Below are 19,659 nucleotides of genomic sequence, written 5' to 3'. Positions count from 1 at the left end.
TAACCAACAAAGAAATTGTATACAAATGTGTTAGGCGTTTGTACACTAATTTTCACATGGCAAAATTTCAAATCCAATATAACGTTGGAAATTCCAAATAGTTAAGTGGTGCACTTAGGTGAAGCTGTAAATCATATTCGAAACAGACTTTTATCTAAATCTATGACCAAAGGCAATGGGGGTAATTTTGACTTTGGGCAATAGTGTAAAACAGGCGATATCAATTTAGCCAGCCGTTATACATCTCTCCCGATTTTCATTTCCATTTGGCGATGTATAACAGGCGGCTGAATCGATATCACCCATTTTACACTATTACCCAAAGTCAAAATTACCCCCAACATGTCTTTTTTTTTAAACTGTTTTGCAGAAAGTGTCTGTTAGAATAAGTATGTACAACATTCTGACATATGTGGAGAGAACAGACACAAATACACATTGGTGTGAATTTCAATAAACTGCAACTAATCATCTTAGATTTTCATTATATTAGTGCATTTTTCTGAATCCAACTGGCATAAAGCAAAGAATTAATGATAGCAAGATTCAAAGAATAAAAGCGAGTTGTATGTGATTGAACATTACAGAAATAGCTATGCCCAGAAGAGTGAGCAACCATCTTGCTGAAAGGACCACTCCACAGATGAAAGTCTGGCAATGCAGAGGAAAAGGAAGACACTGGAGCAATAAATGAGAAATCAAACATCTTTTATTTCCACAAATAGAAAAATATAACAGGTAAACAAAATATCAACTTATACTGTAGTAAAATTTGGCATTTGGTTATTGAGTTTTGGAAGGGCCCTCCACAGGGTGGAACTCTGGGTAAGGAGGGACGCACATCAGCCACAGGAAGCTGGATCCTGACCCCATATCCTCCACAGAAATGTCTACAGAGAATGCAAGACAGTTGTAAGTAGCAATATCTTAGAATAAAATGGAGGACACTTGCTTGTTTTCTACATGTTGGATGACCAGATTTACTAGACAGTGAATTGTCTCTGCTGTCTAGGCAGAGTCTTGTAATATTATGCATTGCTACTGTGTCACTGCTCGTTTGGGTTTTATCATACTTCACATTGACATTGTCAATGACATAATGTAGCAGGTACATGCCCTTCTCCAAAAGACTCTAGAATATAGAAAGGGTATAGAAAGATTGACACCTGTCTCTTGTGGCTGACATATCCCCTTGTCTCTTTTTGCAGGCACTCCAGCTGATATGGTGTAACCTGGAGAAGACCCTGTGGAGGATATGGTTACAGGTGAAAGGTTGTAATGCTGTTCAGCAAGATAATATGGAATCTGTTACTTGGGTGGCATGTACTCATTGGCTCCTTCTTGCCCAGTGATTTGGCATCCTCTTGTGCCTCAGCACTGTCTTTCTGTGAGATAGTAGTAGCCTTGAGGATGGACGTAGCGGAGCTGGAAAAGATGACTTATCTGTAGACATGAAGGGCATTGTTCCATTAATGAAATTGCATTATATCTATATTTGAAATGCAGAAGAGTTGTTGCAAATGCCAGAGACATATAAAATAATTTAAGGAGTTCGCGTGTTTCTAAGGAATATAAACACAGGGGGCTATAAATTGGGCCGTGTAGTGCCCGTTTTTTAGGCGCCACGCGGCCTCCTAAGGTCTCAAAGTGGCGTCCGGAATGCACTCGATGTGCGCCGGACGCCATCTTGGTAAAGCCATTTGTGCACACGCAGATAACGAACGCCGGTACCATGTAAAGTAAGGAGACTAAGCGTTGCAACACTGATTTAAAGGGACAGATACCATTTTGGCACTCAACGCTCCAGCCAACGTACTGCCTTAACCACGAGCAGCTGAACATGTTGTGGACGGCCTGGAGCACCCCCCACCAGCGCTATTTAAATCCTTGCAGGATTTACAGGTTAATTGCTGGATTATTGCTTCTGGCTGCTGATGCATTTGTACCTGTTTTTGGAGGTCTCCTATACTTGAATATTAGGACTAAGGGACATAGCCTAAAATTTAGAACCAGGACTTGTGGGAGTGAAGTTAGGAAACACTTCTACATGCAAAGGGTGGTAGAAGTTTGGAACGCTCTTCTGCAAATGGCAATTGATGCTAGCTCAACTGTTAATTTTAAATCTGAGATTGATAGATTTTTGTTAACCAAGGGTATTAAGGGATATGGGGCTAAGGCCACAGATCAACTGTGATCTCATTGAATGGCGAAATAGGCTCGAGGGGCTAAATGCCACTGCCACTTGCTGCCTCCTGTTATGCGCCACCTTCTCCTGCAAGAAAGCGGGACGTGTGTCAGTGAGTGTCCTGCAGGATGTTTGGGTGATTTGCCTGTCATGGTTGAATAGCTGCCAGTGTGTGTGATCTTTGAGTTGTGGGTGTGCGGCTTGCAACAGTGATAATGTGTGAGGGCGAGAGGAAGCATCTGATTGGAAGAGTTGAGCACTGATTGAAAGAGTTTGTTGGTAGGTGGGAGATGGGGTGTGTAGTGCTTGGAGCAGCGGATGCGGCTAGTGGTGCAGTTGGTAGGAGATGGCAATTGACAGTTGACCTCACTCACCTTGACCACTCGTGTCAAAACATTGAACTTCTTCCTGCACTGCATCCATGTTCGTGGTGCTATGTGCCTGGCATTGACTTCGTCCCCTACTGCCTCTTAATATATGTCTGGAGGACCTCTTGCCCCTCTGCGGATATAGGATGCCCCTCCTTCTGTCCACCTCTTGCACCAAGGCCTCTAGTGCATAATCAGAGAACCTGGGTGCACGTTCTCTCACAGGCCCGGTACAAACTCAGATCGGCAGATTGGTGAGGTCTGGCGTGCAGATTGGAGAATGTGGGAATTAGTAGTGCGCAACCTTTATTCAATGTTTTAACATAACTCATCGGTTCGTAAACATTGGGACGGACCTGCATCTGTGTTTTACATGTGCGATGTCTGATTCCCGTTCAGACTCCGTGCAGACCTGTATCTTATATTTTGCACACAAGAGGCTGCCTTTAAGAGGTGCAGGCTGCCTTCAAGTGGCGCGAGGCACTCATGCGATATTTGGCCCCTCTGCTGGTGCGAAGTCACTGAACAACGCAGCCGGGCTTGGCTGCTCGCGCTGGAATCAAGTAAATGACCAGGCAGCACGAATCTCACGTGCTGCCTACATCGGAATGACCGGAGGCAGGTTAATCGCGCACCATGACCCCCGTGCCCAGATTCGGTGGCTATCGAATTTAACCCCCAGGATTTTCTTCATGTGAATTATGACTTTACTCATTGCTATTAGTAAGCTGATTGATAACTATTATGAGCAGTATTTGTACTGTATGAGAAAATTGTTGTAAAAAATATTCACACTTACCGGTTGTTGAGACTCTAAAGAAGTACTTTCTTCCTTGGAACTGCCTCGTGTTCAGGCCATGTGAGATGTTTCCCAGCCTCTCAAGCGTAGCAAGTTTTGGATCTTGTTTGTTGTCTTCCATTTTTTCTATACCATCCACTTGAGGTGGTTAATTCATTCTCTACATTTATGTGATGACTGTGGCATTTTAGAAATTTTGTTCACCATCTTTGCCATCATATTACATGTACATGTTTACTTGTATTTCAGAAATTGTTTAACTAGACTAACAGTTTCATTTTGAGTTTAGCCTTCAACAACATTTAGGCCCTAAATTTCCTCACATTTTCTGCCACAGAAGTCTGAGGAATTTTTTGTGCCCTTTATAGCCAGCAGTGTATCATGTCATATTCAGTGGCATGTATTAGAATATGGAATCTATGCAAAGTGCTTCATTCTTGCTTGGTGAGGAAGTAGATTTGAATAATTCCAATTAACTTCAGATTGGGTGTCTTAACCAATTTAACCTTGTGGTAAGTTAAAGATATTTTTTAGACTTTGCTAATGTTCTCCCTTCTTCCTGTCCTGACAGGGTTAGGTCCTGCTCAGGTAAAATTCCATGGGCACTTTTGGTACCTCACTAATGTGGTTATTCTTCCAGTGTGAGCCTATGGTGAATGATATGGATAGGTCATTTGACCCTGGCATTTAGCCCAAGGAGTCATTCTTCATTTGTGAGCCTTGAATGTGCTTTTCGATAGGAACATAGGAACAGGAGTACGCCATTTAGTCCCTCCAGCCTGTTGTGCCATTCAATGAGATCATGGCTGATCTGTGACCTAACTCCATGTACCTGCCTTAGCCCAATATCCCTTAATACCTTTGGTTAATAAAAATCTATTAATCTCAGATTTAAAATTAACAATTGAGCTAGCATCAACTGCCATTTGTGGAAGAGAGTTCCAAACTTCTACCACCCTTTGCGTGTAGAAGTCTTTCCCAACTTCACTCATGAAAGTCCTGGCTCTAATTTTTAGGCTTTGTCCCCTAGTCCTAGACTCTCCAACCAGCGGGAATAGTTTCTCTCTATCTACCCTATGAGTTCCCCTTAATAGCTTGAAAACTTCGATCAAATCACCCCTTAATCTTCTAAATTCCAGGGAATACAACCCTAGTTTGTGTAATCTCCCTTCGTAATTTAATCCTTGGAGTCCAGGTATCATTCTAGTAAATCTACGCTGCATTCCCTCCAAGGCCAATATATCCTTCCTAAGGTGCGGTGCCCAGAAATGAACACAGTACTCCAGGTGTGGTCTAACCAGGGCCTTGTATAGCTGTAGCATAACTTCTACCCCCTTGTATTCTAGTCCTCTAGATATAAAGGCCAGCATTCCATTAGCCTTTTTGATTATTTTCTGTACCTGTCCATGACATTTTAATGATCTATGTACATGGACCAATATGTCTCCTTGGACCTCCACTGTTTCGAACTTTTCAACATTTAGCAAGTACTCTGATCTATCCTTTAGGTCCAGGGTGGATGACCTCACGCTTACCTAGCACAGTTTTGCCCATTCACTTAATTTATTAATATCTCTCTGTAATTTTATGCTTCCATCTACACTGCTTATAATGCTGCCTATCTTTGTGCCATTGGCAAAATTGGATATGTGGCTCTCTATCCTGTCATATAAGTCGTTAATAAATACAGTGAATAGTTGAGGCCCCAACACAGATCCCGATGGGACACCACTAGTCACATCCTGCCAATTTGAGTACCTGCCCATTATCCCTACTCTCTGTCTCCTGCCACTCAGCCAATTTCCTAACCAGGTTAATAATTTGCCCTTAATTCCATGTGCTTCAATTTTAGCTAACAGTCTCTTATGAGGGACTTTATCGAATGCCTTCTGGAAATCCATATAAACAACATCCATAGACATTCCCCTGTCCACTACTTTAGTCACCTCTTCAAAAAATTCAATCAGGTTTGTCAGGCATGAACTATCCTTTACAAATCCATGCTGGCTCTCACTGATCAGCTGAAAATTTTCACGGTGTTCAGTCACTCTACCCTTAATTATAGGCTCTAATAATTTCCAGATGTTAGGCTAACTGGTCTACAATTCCCTGGCTTCCCTCTCTCACCTTTTTTAAATAATAGAGTGACGTGCAATTTTTCAATCTAAAGGAATGGTTCCTGAATTGAAAGAACTTTGTAAGATTATGGTTAGGGCTTCTGCAATTTTCTCACCTACTTTGTTTAAAACCCTGGGATGGAAACCACCTGGTCCTGGGAATAGACAAGCCTGTTTCCGTACTCAACCCCACATCCACATGTACAGATTTTCCAGCACAAGTCACTCAATATTTATCAAATCGGAAACCTGATTTCTTAAACATGGGAGGCTAAGACAAACAATTATATTATCCCTACTGTCATCCTCAGCTAACTCAGCACTGACTAAGAACTGAATCTGGAATCTTTTGATCAGTTACATTCTGCCTTTATCAACTGAGTCATCAAGGAACTGCTTTACAATGATATGTCAGAATTTGCAGGGTTCCCAGCCAGACACTGAGTGAAAGCACTTATACTGCACTATTGTGTATATACTTCAAAGCCCACAATTCAGGATATCACTCCACCTCCTCACCTTTCTTGAGATTTTCTAACAGATGCTTTACTGACCTCTACATATTTTGTGGATTCTAGATCAAAAATGTCTGCTGGATCTAGAATTTACACAGTCTACATCTGTGAAGACTGATATAATCGTTCACCTGATGAAGGAGGAAGCCTCCGAAAGCTTGTGAATTTAAAATAAAATTGCTGGACTATAACTTGGTGTTGTAAAATTGTTTACAATTGATATAAAGAATGTATTGAACTCAGCTATCAATTTAGAACAGGCATCAGAAAATGTTTCTTTACACAGATGGTAACCGACAGCAGGAATAGTTTGCCAGGGAGGGTGGCTAAGGCTAGGACACTGGAGTCGTTTACGAAACAATTTGATGCTGTGTTGGGAAGATGGTAGGATTGGTATTTTAGAAAGCTGATGGTCTTTCTTCATCTGAAAATATCGTATGGTCTTGATCCTCTAAAATATTTTTAGACTACTTTATCCCTTAATCCTCCCAACTAATCTTTAGCACACCATCTACTACTTATATAGTTAACAATAAAGTTGGATCCCTCATGTTACTATCCATGATCTGAATTTCTATTACCCCCTTAGCTCTTCTCACACTTGTTTCAGTTATTTTTGATCAACTTTTATATGTCTCCAATTTCTCATTACATTCCATCTTTCCTTGTATCTTTCCAAATAATTGTGATGACTCAGCTGGTTAGCCAGGAAGCAGTTAAAACACTCAGACTATGAAGATCCCAGGTTCGTTCCACTATCTGTGCTGAGTTGGTTCATTGCCGCTGGGATGGCATATGTGTGTCACTGGCCTCAGCATCCTGGGATAGGGAGGATAAAGTTCATAAGAATATAAGAACATAAGAAATAGGAGCAGTAGTAGGCCAATCGGCCCCTCGAGCCTGCTCCGCCATTCAATAAGATCATGGCTGATCTGATCCTAACCTCAAATCTAAATTCATGTCCAATTTCCTGCCCGCTCCCCGTAACCCCTAATTCCCTTTACTTCAAGGAAACTGTCGATTTCTGTTTTAAATTTATTCAATGATGTAGCTTCCACAGCCTCCTGGGGCAGCAAATTCCACAGACCCACCACCCTCTGAGTGAAGAAGTTTCTCCTCATCTCAGTTTTGAAAGAGCAGCCCCTTATTCTAAGATTATGCCCCCTAGTTCTAGTTTCACCCATCCTTGGGAACATCCTTACCGCATCCACCTGATCAAGCCCCTTCACAATCTTGTATGTTTCAATAAGATCGCCTCTCATTCTTCTGAACTCCAATGAGTAGAGTCCCAATCTACTCAATCTCTCCTCATATGTCCGCCCCCTCATCCCCGGGATTAACCGATTGAACCTTCTTTGCACTGCCTTGAGAGCAAGTATGTCTTTTCTTAAGTATGGAGACCAAAACTGTATGCAGTATTCCAGGTGCGGTCTCACCAATACCTTATATAACTGCAGCAATACCTCCCTGTTTTTATATTCTATCCCCTTAGCAATAAACGCCAACATTCCGTTGGCCTTCTTGATCACCTGCTGCACCTGCATACTAACTTTTTGATTTTCTTGCACTAGGACCCCCAGATCCCTTTGTACTGCAGTACTTTCCAGTTTCTCGCCATTAAGATAATAACTTGCTCTCTGATTTTTCCTGCCAAAGTGCATAACCTCACATTTTCCAATATTGTATTGCATCTGCCAAATCTCCGCCCACTCACCCAGCCTGTCTATATCCCCTTGGATATAGCCCTCACCAGGGCTTCCCCTCCCAATTGTTACTGACTGCCTCTACTGGAAATGTGTGTGTGTGTGTATATACATTATATATATATAAATATATATTAATATAGACACTGGGTGAGGGAAGGATTGGACATGGCTTTAATACCTTCAATGGTTGAGTAGACTGCCAAAACTCACTGTCACACATGAAGAATGACCACTTGGACAAGGTACCTAGGGGAGTCAGTGCTCACAGAACCATACTCCACTCCCTTCAGGGTATCAGGTAGTGAAGAAAGGGTCAAAAATTGGTGAAAAGGAAGAAAATAATTCTTCTATTGTTTTGGTTTCTAGACCTGTTCTCCACTTAATCTTCCCTATGCAGCTGAAAGCTCCAAAGTTTGTTGTTCTAGAGTTTTACACCTCCACACTTTTATTTTTGTACTTAGCCATTATTACAATATCAAATCTAACAATACAAGTATTAATGAACCCCAGGTCTTCACCTATATCCAGGTTGTTAACCAGTTCACCTGGACTGCTAAATCTAATACAGCATAGACCCAATGCTTCACATGTTGTGTTAAATAGCAACACCTGATTGCCTCTATGAAATAGCCAGCAATTTTACTGTCTTCCTTGGTAATTCCTGGTCTGTCCATTTTGTCTCTGAAAAAAATTCCCATCGCTATGCATTATGATTTCCAGTAGCTTTTCTTACTTGCCAGAATAGCTTTCTATCTCTTCATCTTGAGCTAATCGTTGATTACTTTTTGCCTTCACCATTACTAATTTCTACCCATAAGACTTCTACTGTCTTACCTTCTGTTGCTATATTCACTCTATTGACAGCTGCTATATGATCTCTTACCAAAAACACCTAGCTTATTAAGTCTATCTTTGCAAAATATACTTGATTCCCTTAGCTCCATTCATTTGCATCATCCACTTGCAGCTATGTTTCTGTGATGGCAATAATGTAAGTATATTTATTGACTGCATATACCTCCAGTTTCAAAAAATTATTTCAAATTTCTGCTAATATAAAAACATTTAAACTTGTCTTTCAACTTTTTTCTTTTGTAACATTTGCATGTCATTCTTTGGTCTGAACAACATTAATAATTATCTCCTTCTACTTCTCAATCAGGCACTAGCATTTGTTCATCTATATTTAGCAAAGCATTAACCTCCTCCCTTCAGATCTAATTTAATGGGCTGTACAGTAATTATTTTCTTTTCATTATGAAACTGAAATATGGACACTTCAGAAGATGAGTACTCACTTCAAAAATTTCTTTCAGATTGTATGCATTGTAATACTGTAGGCTTATAAGGTGTTAAATTGAACTTTGATAAATAAATGCATCTTTTATAATTCCACCTCCTCACTTTTAGTTTATTTTCTCCCCTCTCTTTAGATTCATGTGCCATTCATGGGATGAAAGGATGGGCAGATGACTATGTTTAAAGACTTTTTAATAGTGTTCTTTATCTATCAGTTTAGAAGTGTGTGACAGCAGTCCATTGTGACCCATACTCCAACTTTTTCTATCCCACCCTCTTTGTCTCTCTCTGAGGAGGCATACAGGATCTAGTAAGTGATAATAAGGCCAAAATTGGAATTCACTATGTGGAAAGTTTTGAGTGTTGACAGATGTTTGGCACAATGCATTTTAAGGCCCTAAAACTATACACTTGTATATTTAATAACTTACTGCAATGAAAGAAAGAAATATGAATCCTAGTAACTTACCAGTTGTGTTTTGTGGAAAACCAGGCAGTGAAGCAGGACCATTTACTCCAGGGAGAACAACTGGAGAAAGGCCTGAGAGGCCCGAATAGGATGTAGAAGCATTGAGGCCATGCAGTGCATTATTTTCCATTATGCTTTGCTGATGCAGAACTTGTTGTTGTGATGTTATGCCCAAAGCATCTGTGGCCTTCTTCAAACGATCCAACTCTTGTTGAGCCATCAATTGTCGGACAGTTGTAGGAGCGAGATAATCCTTCTCCCTATCTAGCTGGCTTCCTATCGTTTCTCTCACTTTGTTGATATGCTGCTGTGAGAAAATGTGATCTCTGATAGACAAACGTGCAGTGTACATAACACCACACAGAGAACATTCTGTTCTTTGTCCATCGCTTCCAGTTTGATTCATCATGAATGATTTTGCCATGTTTAACTTGATTTTTTTGTCCTTTGCTCGAGCATTCTGAAACCAGACCTGGACAACTCTTTTAGGTAAATTAATTTCATTGCCAAGAAGTTCACACTCTTGCATTGTTGGTGTACGGTAGTCAGTGAAGCATGACTTAAGGACTTTTAGTTGAAGGTTACTCATTTGTGTTCTGAAGCGTTTATGACCAGGTCGCTCACTGGTTCTCGATGATCTGAGACTACTGTGGCTCCCAAATGGACTAGGAGAACAGGGATCAGCTAAACTTGATGTCTCACTTCGGTCAACACTATCATCTTGGTCATTATCTCTTGATATGAAGCTTAGAGAAGGGCTGGGTAAGCTCATGGAAAGTCTCTCATCGTAATAATCAACTGTGGGAGTTGTAACCATCATTGACAATTGATCACCAGCTATTGGTGTTTTTAGGTCATCTGAAGACTCAGTAGCTTTATTTTCTGTAGTGTTACCTAGATGATTTTCAGCTTCATTGTTTCCTTCATCTCCTGTGCTTCCATCACTTATAGCTGTATTAATAGATGATGTTTCATCATAATCAGTCTTACACTGATCAAAACTGACAACAGCAGGGACTATATTTGGGCTTCCTGCATCTTCATTGCATTCTGATTTGAATAATGAAGGGCTCAGAAGATGTTTTGGTGACATCTCTGCTGTTTTACTTACTGGTGTTGAAACTGTAGATGGTGCTTCATTTTCACTTAATGCATCAATCTTGGAAAAAAGTAATGTTGGAAATTCAAAATAGTTATCTTTCTGAGGGCTTTCACCATCATCATCTTGTGGCATAATGGGGCTTGGGGGGAGGCTGTAGCCTGCTTGTTTTGCTTCATGCCAATGTCGAGAACGAATATGTGTTTCAAGCGCTGTTTTAGCTTTAAAGAGTGCTCGGCAAAAAGGGCACCTTCTATGAGACTGACTTGGACCAATGGCACGAAACTGGCCCTTTCTTTCACGAGCTCGAGTGTTCTGAAACCAAACCTGAACCACACGTTTCTTCAGGCCTACTTCATTTGAAATGTGATCCAACATTTTTCGAGTAGGATTAGAATCCAACAAGTATTTTTCATACAGTACCTCCAGCTGCTCTGGAGTAATTGTAGTTCTAAGCCTTTTATCACGATGTGGCTCATCACTACTATTTGCACCTTCTTTTTCATTTTGATTGTTTTCTTTTTCTTCCAATTTACGCTTAACTGTACCAGAAGCTGTATTTGAAGGAGTTGGAACTGATGAACTAGTCTGGGAGGATATCTGTGTAAGAGGTCCAGGAAGCAACTGTCCTGCCATAAGTGGGCTGTTCGGGTCAAAAATCATATAGGGCATATCTAAAGATCTATCCAAGATTTGTGAATGGAGGAACTGATTTTGGGCTGCCAAAAAATGAATGTGCTGGTGCTCCTGCCAAAGTTCCAAGGTTGGAAAGGCATATTTACACTGGTCACACTGGTACTGTAACATCTGAGGAGGTAGACTGTTCTGTAAAGGGGTGACTGCTACAGACAGAGGGCTGGATGGAACTGTTGTATTTTGAGGCTGTGAATGAGGTCGCATTATTTGTTGTTGGGATTGCTTTTGCTGCTGTGACTGAGGTGCTGATGGCTGTGGCTCTGATGGAGGTAAAGATGTCGGTTTGGCCATTTGAGCGGGTTGAGCAGCCTCAATTTGCTTTGGTTTCTCTACTGGTAAGTTAGATTTAGGTGAACTTTTATCCATTTCCAGTTTGGGTGAAGGCATCAGAGGAGTACTAGAACCAGAACTAGAACCAGATCTAGAACCAGACCCTGTCACTGTTCCCACTGTAGATTTTGATGTGTCTGTTGGGCAAGAAGTATCAGGATGATTTGACATCATTTGGTCTGTGGCATCCATTGAATCTTCTGTTTGACTATCATCCTGACCATCATCATCTTCATCTTTGTAACACTGTTTCTTTTGATGTGTAATTAGATCAAAAATTCGTGGAAACACTACACTGCATTTTTTACACTGATATTGTAAATTACTGGTTCGAATATAACGCTCATTGGTTAGTTCCCTTCTTTCACTGTCTTTAGTATCGGCCTGGTTCTCAAAACTCTTACGTGCTTTTTGACGTGCATTTTGGAACCACACAACAATTACTCGGGTAGGTAGGTTTAGAACTGTGGATAATTGTTCTATTTCATCATCTTTTGGATAAGCATTAGTATCAAAAAAGTCCTGCAGAACCCTCAACTGGTAATCCGTGAATCGTGTTCTAGATGACCGTTTATTTATTGTACCATCGGTCCGGTAATATTCTCCCGTACTAAAATACGTATCATTTCTGGATTCTTCCAATGTGGTAATAGGTGGATTATTGAAATTGTATGGTGAATCCTTATTTCTTTGTCTTTCTTTAAAAAGGGTATTACGAAACCAATGTTTAATAACTTTCTGTGGAAGTCCAGATTTTTCTGACATTTCTTGGATTTGTTCTTCAGTTGGTGAATTATTGATGTCAAAATAAGTCCGCAAGATCTTTAGTTGATCATCTGTGATTCTTGTACGTGGACGTTTGAATTGGTGATGTCTCAGAAAATTGGGATCTAAACCTAACTGTTGTTGACAGAGCTGGGTGAGGTCTGCAGATAAAGACTCCATTGTTGGAAGTTGCAAAGTGAGCTGGGGAGGCAAAGAAGAATGCTGCATCATAACTGGGGGGAAGAGAGGCAGATCCAGGGATACAGGCATCTGAACTTGGGATTGTGAAGAAGGTGGAGGAGGTGGAGGTGGAGGAGGAGGAGGAGGCGGAGGCGGTGGTGGTGGTAATGGTGATGGGGCAGATCCTTGGAGTTTGCCATTCCCTGTTGAGGGAGGTGGTGTTGGTGGTGGTGGAGGAGGGGGAGGAGGCGGCGGTGGAGGAGGTGCAGGTGACTCTGGTGAGGGTGTTGTTACTGGATACAGTTTGTCATATGCTTCCCTATAGTGGCATGCAAATATTTCCAGCTCTCCAAATGGGAAAAACTGGCAATGAACATGCTCTTGATGGCTCTTCAGAATAAGAATGTTTGAAAACAGCTTGCCACATGCTTCACATTCTAGTTTGTCAGTATTCTCATTTTCCCCATTCTTGATTCTCTTCTGAACTTTCTGCTTGTTTTCATTAAACTGGATAACCAACTCAAAGCCAAAGTTTTCTAATAAAGCTTTTGCTGCATTGCCTCTTGCACCAGATGGAATACGAGGAGGTGGAAGCACAGGTTCTACTGATTTCTGCTTTTTGATCTCTTTATTCTCTTTTATAGCTTCGGATTCACTTAAGAACTCATGCTGTGCCTTATTTTCTATTATCTCCATTAGTTCCTCAGTTTCTTTATAGGAATAAGTGTCTTTTAACAACTGGGTCTCTGTGGAATTTGAAACATTTTGTTCCTGCTTTGATGGTTTAACTGCTTGTTGCTGTTGTTTTTGTGACAGTTGCTGAGACTGTACACCTTGATGTTGTTGCCCGTATTGCTGCTGAATTTGCAGTAGCTGTTGCCCTTGTACTTGCTGCTTTAGATCTTCTAGCAGAGATCCTGTCATTGCAGACATTCCAAAGGCCCCAGAACCAGGCAAGCCTAGCTCTGTATTTAGATTAAATTCAGTGCCTGGCAGATAAAAAGGAAAGAGAAACTGTGGCTGTTGTAACTGCAGCAAAGCTTCAGCTGTCATAGGGAAGTGTGGTAACAATGCTGGGTTTAGAAATTGAGGCTGAAAGAAGGCAGCTTGTTGCTGCAGTTCATGTTGCAGATGCATTTGTGCCTGGGCTTGGGCCAGGGCCTGAGCCTGGGCCTGGGCTTGGGCCTGGGCTTGGGCCTGGGCTTGGGCTTGGGCCTGGGCTTGGGCCTGGGCCTGGGCTTGGGCTTGGGCCTGTGCTGGTGACTGGGATTGATGTTGGACAGACTGAGGAGGAATTGTTTCAGTAAACTGTTTTTTGTTTGCTTCTTTGATATTTGCATTAACGTCCTTGTTACTAGCTGATGCCATCCCGAGAGAATCTGTAGTCATTTGACCAGTAGCAAGCAGACTACCACTACTGCCAACACCACTGTTTCCACCTACAGTGCTACAACTCCCTGCTTCCAGTTTGGCTGCCCTTGCTTTAGTCTGGTGGAGCACAGATCTCATATGTATTTCCAGTGTAGAGCTCTGGCTATAAGCAACATTACATGTGTTGCACTTGTAGGGCTTGTTATCTATGCTGTTGTTGGATTCTTGAGGAAGTGGACTTGATGCCTCTTGTAGAACTTTCTTTAGCTTGTGTAAGTGAGATACTGAATTATAGTGAACCAAAAGAATGTTCTTCTGCGTGAAAGATTCTTTGCACACTGTGCATTTGTATGGCCGAGAAGGATCTAAAAATTTTTCCATGGTAAAATTTGGACCTTTCCGGAAAGGCAGTGTTCGTTTTGGTTCTGAACTTAAATCATCTAGAATAGAGCTGCTGTCACTTCCTGTTGGACTGACTTTCCCATCCTGATCTATTTCTTCTTCCTTATCTATTTCCTGTACCAGAATATTATCTTCTTGGCTGATAACTTCATTTTCTGACCAGAATTCTCCATTCACGTGATAACTCCCACATATCTGTTGTATCTCAGCCTCACTTAGTTCAGGATGACTGGTTTCTAAATGTCTCTTTAAAGCCAGAAATGTGCGGAAGCTGCGCTGACAAAGACTACACATTGTGGCAGCCCGAATAGCATGATACTGCGAATGAATCTGAAGTTTCTGCATGGTCTTGAAAGCCAGACTACACTGACTACAGCGATACTTGTACACATGCCGATCAGATACAGGCAGTTGTTGCCTTTTCTGGAGTTCATTCAGTTGATCTTGCAAAGAGTCTGAAACCTTAAAACGTTGACTTCCATCCTTCTTCCAATCAGTGGTATCTGAAGATTCCTTTGGCAGCTTCTGCTCCTCATTTTTTGACTCAGTTCCAGACTTTGAGTTGTTTGAGACTGTATAAAACTTCCCCTCTGATGAATATTCACCTGTTTAATAAAAATTGGTATAGGATGTAAGGAACATATGTTGTGATTTCAAAATACCATAACTCTCCTAAATTCCCTATAGGAGGTCTGCCACATCTCCATCCTTCTTTTTTTTCCACAGAGCCAGTTGCAAAAGCCATAAGGATGAACCCTCTCTGGTATGCTCATTGAGGGAAGAGCCAAGCACAAAATATCATTGTATTCTGATAACATGCTGCTATAAGTGACTAACATCACAAGCTCACTACCTGTCATCTTTCAAGCCATCATGGACTTTGGCCGACTCACAGGTTACAAGCTCAATCTGAGAGCAGGAACAAGAGAGACTGTTTGGTCTTCACAGTAGAAGACACTAATAACATACCAATAATAGTAGAAAATCAAGGGGCAAAGGGGAGGGAGGAACTAAAAACAATCACTATCACTAGAGAAAAAGTACTAGGTAAACTAATGGGTCTAAAGGCTGACAAGTCCTCTGGACCTGATGGCTTGCATACGAGAGTCTTAAAGGAAGTGGCTACAGAGATAGTGGATGCATTGGTTGTAATCTTCCAGAATTCACTAGATTCTGGAAAGATCCCAACGCATTGGAAGACTGCAAACGTAACACCCCTTTTCAAGAAGGAAGTGAAACAGAAAGCAGGTAACTATAGACCAGTTAGCCTAACATCTGTCATTGGGAAAATGCTAGAATCCATTATTAAGGAAGTAGTAGCAGGACATTTGGAGACTCATAATACAATCAAGGAGAGTCAATGTGGTTTTATGAAGGGGAAATCATGCCTGAAAAATATATTAGAGCTCTTTGAGGAAGTAACAGGCAGGGTGGATAAAGGGGAACCAATGGATGCAATATATTTGGATTTTCAAAAGGCATTTGATAAGGTGCCACATAAAAGACTATTGCACAAGATAAGAGCTCATGGTGTTGGGGGTAATATACTGGCATGGATAGAGGATTGGCTAACTTACAGAAAACAAAGAGTCGGGATAAAAGGGTCATTTTCAAAATGGCAATCTGTAACTAGTGGGGTATTGCAGGGATCTGTGCTGGGGCCTCAACTATTTACAATATATCAATGACTTGGATGAAGGAACAGAGTGTCTTGTGGCCAAATTTGCTGATGATACAAAGATAGGTGGAAAAGCAAGTTGCGATGAGGACACAAAGTGTCTGCAAAGGGATATTGACAGGTTAAGCGAATGGGCAAAAATTTGGCAGATGGAATATAATGTGTGAAAATGTGAAGTCATCCACTTTGGGGGGAAAAATAAAAAAGCAAAATATTATTTGAATGGAGAAATACTACAAAATGCTGCGGTACAGAGGGATCTGGGTGTCCTCGTACATGAAACACAAAAAGTCAACATACAGGTGCAGCAGGTAATCCGGAAGGCAAACGGAATATTGGCCTTTATTTCTAGGGGGATGGAGTATAAAAGCAGGGAAGTCATGCTACACCTGTACAGGGTGCTGGTGAGACCACACCTGGAGTACTGCGTACAGTTCTGGTGCCCATATTTAAGGAAGGACATACATGCATTGGAGGCAGTTCAGAGAAGGTTCACTAGGTTGATTCCGGGTATGGAAGGGTTGTCTTATGAGGAGAGATTGAACAGGTTGGGTCTATACTCATTGGAGTTTAGAAGAATGAGAGTAGATCTTATTGAAACATACAAGATTCTGAGGGGACTCGATAGGGTAGATGCTGAGAGGATGTTACCCCTCATGGAGGAATTTACAACTAGGGGGCATAGTCTCAGAATAAGGGGTTGCCCGTTTAAGACGGAAATGAGGAGGAATTTTTGGAATTCTTTACCCCAAAAAGCTGTGGAGGCTGAGTCATTGAATACATTCAAGGCTGAGTTAGACAAATTTTTTATTAGCAAGGGAGTCAAAGAATATGGGGAAAGGGCAGGAAAGTGGAGTTGAGGTAAAAATCAGATCAGCCATGATCTCATTAAATGGTGGAGCAGGCTTGAGAGGCCAAATGGCCTATTCCTGCTCCTATCTCTTATGGTCTTATGGGGGTGAATAGAAGAAGTGCCAGCTCCTCCTCCCCAGATTAGGGTTTGCAGCTCAGTGTTAATGAGGTGGAAACTCGGTGATCTGGGTCTTGCCCCATATTAAACTCCATTGTTGGGGTAGAATATCTATACTGTAATATTTTAAGTCTACCGAGGTCTCAGTTTAAAGTCACATCCAAAAGGCAACACCTCCCACAAATGCAGCACTCCTTCAGTACTGCATTGAAGTTTCAGCCTAGATTATGACACTTAAGTCCTGAAGTGGAGCTTGGACCCATAACCTTCTGACTCAGAGGTAACAGTCAAATTGGCATAGAAAACACATTATTATATCCTCAAAGATGTCCTAAGCTTTTCATATCCAATGGATTACTCAGAAATGGACTTCATGAACCGAGGCATAACACAACATGCATATTTTTGATTTTATACAAAGAGAACTCCCCCTCCACCCTCCTCAACTAGTATGTATGCTGATCCAGACAGATTGAGAAACCTGCATATAATATTCCTGGAACACAGAAGTGTGCCTCTTTTATTTATTCCAAATGCTGTCAGAGTCCTGACATAGCAATTCAGCAACTCTGAGAGGTACATTTCCATATTGCTATGGGAAGGAAAGTGACCACAAGCATGTCACAGCCATTTGTAGCTCCACAAGTAAAGGAGGACTCAGCCTTCCTAAACATAGATGCTAATACTAGTCAGTCCAACTCTGAAAAACTGTGGTATGAAGAATAGCCTATTTGTGAAACCTATGGCTGAGTTTGGAGGTGGATGTTGCATATGTTGACCAATCTTACATTCCCCCTCCAACACAAGCTTCATAGACCACTGCAAAAAATCAAAAGAGTTCTGAAAGTACCTATAGTCATTCTAATGAAATAATCTGGAGAGTCCTGATCCTTACTGGAGATCCCATTGGGACTGTCAGAACTCTTTGGGAATACTCATTAAATTCACAACCTGGTCTATGAACACTTTCCCAGGCTAGTACAGGTCCACTGCAAAGTTCAGATCATCATCTTTCAGCTGTTAACTGATAGATTTCACCTCATCCAAATTAAGCACTCCCTCCAAGACCCAGTGATGCTCTGCAAGCTACAATGTGAGCGGCTTCTTTAAGAATAAACTATACATCCTCAGCCTCAAAGAACTGCTCAGAGGGAAGGGAGTTTTATTTTGCACTTATCTGTGTCATACTTGGCCTGGGCATGCATGATGCTGACACTGAATGCCCAAGATAATGTAGTCTTCCATCTCCCTCAGTATTAACATCCCTCAGCTTGCTGACTACAGGTTTATTAAAAAATTCAAAAAAACACCTGGAAACACACCTCCACCCGGTACAATGTGTTTGCATCCACATTGACAGATAATGCAGATATTGGAAAGGGACATCGACAAGAGTCAGAGGTCACCAGATAGCAGAGGAGAAATTCAGGGAGGTATGGAAACAAATACCTTCATCAGGTATAGAAAATGCAGGAAGGTTAACTCAAATTCATACACTGAAAATATCATACAAACTCCAAAGCATTCAATAGACCTAATAGACAAACACTGGAGAGGTACTGGCGAAATGGGCACACTTCTACATAGTTTCTGGTCCTGTTGTGAAATGCAACAATTTTAAACAGTGGTCCAGGATGCCACAAAGACTTTGACTGCCCTTTGGACCCAACCCCTTGCGTGTTCTTGCACCCCAGGAAGTGAGGACCCCTTGTAAGGAATAGATTAGCACAACTCTTGCTACTAATGTCAAGAAAGTGCATCAACGCCCCACTCTTCCCACTCCAAAGCACATTTGGGGCATATGGCAATTAGAGCAAATTATGTTTGGCATCCAAATCTCTATTTTACCAGCTGGGTTAATTGTTAAACTGTTCTTAAACAAAAAATAAAATATTTAGTTTAGAAAGCCAGCTATCATTTCACTGAAGGCTTACCTGATGGTTTACATGATTCCTCTGTAGTTAGAGCTGCAGTATTGCTAAGGAAACATTGCATTTTTTCAGAACCAGTTGAGGGCAATATGCTGGTAGGATTCATCCCATCTGGAAGAGACACCTTTAAAAAAACACAAGAAGGGACTCTGTAACATATCAGTATGAATATTACATATAAACAACTACTTATTTATTATAAGCAATTTATATATATTATTATAGCAAAATGTACTTTGTTTAGGTGACACATTTTGCTGGAAATGATTCTACACGTTTCATTTATCGAAAGCAAAGTCATAGTGAGAAGGATCCTTGCCAATGGGATTGATGGAACACATTGTGTCAGAAGATCCCAGTGGCATTACTTCGAGATGTGGATGCCCGACTTAGTTATGCAGTAAAGTTCTTCAAAAGCATGCCAATCACAGCATGCCATGCTTGACATGTTACTACATAAAAGAAGACATGCTAGGATGATAAAGAGCCAAAGTTGCCTGATTGGATGTACGTGCCAAGTTTCCCCAGCCATTTCTGTGAACCCTAGAAAACCTACTTTGGAATGAATGTGGGAACTTGCCTTGTCAGGGTCTGGGTCAACAGAAGGATAGATGACGAGCTGTATCATCTTCTGTAAGGACACCTGTAAGGACACCATGCCACATACAGATTGCACATGCACAGAGACAGTAGCCATCAGCTGCGGCCTGAAACTTGGCTGCACTTCCTTACAGGAATGCGCCAGTCTGAAAAACAACTGTTCACCACTACAGTCTGCG

General features: G+C 41.4%; 1 protein-coding gene across 5 annotated transcripts in view; it reads right to left on the bottom strand.

Annotated features, from left to right (window-relative positions):
- zfhx4 (zinc finger homeobox 4) overlaps positions 1 to 19,659 on the bottom strand; it is a 248,620-nt gene that overhangs the window by 5,108 nt on the left and 223,853 nt on the right. For 2 of the 5 annotated variants that reach the window (XM_067980594.1, XM_067980602.1), the window contains exons 8-9: positions 18,884 to 19,004; positions 9,459 to 14,906 (exon numbers count right to left, since the gene is read on the bottom strand). In XM_067980594.1, coding sequence (XP_067836695.1) covers positions 9,459 to 14,906; positions 18,884 to 19,004 — 5,569 coding nt within the window. Of the gene's footprint in view, positions 1 to 707; positions 1,444 to 2,559; positions 2,815 to 3,352; positions 3,530 to 9,458; positions 14,907 to 18,883; positions 19,005 to 19,659 lie in introns of those variants that run through there. The other 3 variants (XR_010961575.1, XM_067980609.1, XM_067980620.1) reach the window with 3 other exon arrangements.

This window comes from Heptranchias perlo, chromosome 3, assembly GCF_035084215.1.
Source record: "Heptranchias perlo isolate sHepPer1 chromosome 3, sHepPer1.hap1, whole genome shotgun sequence".
Classification (NCBI taxonomy): domain Eukaryota; kingdom Metazoa; phylum Chordata; class Chondrichthyes; order Hexanchiformes; family Hexanchidae; genus Heptranchias; species Heptranchias perlo.
This window is presented reverse-complemented; position numbering and strand designations above follow the sequence as displayed.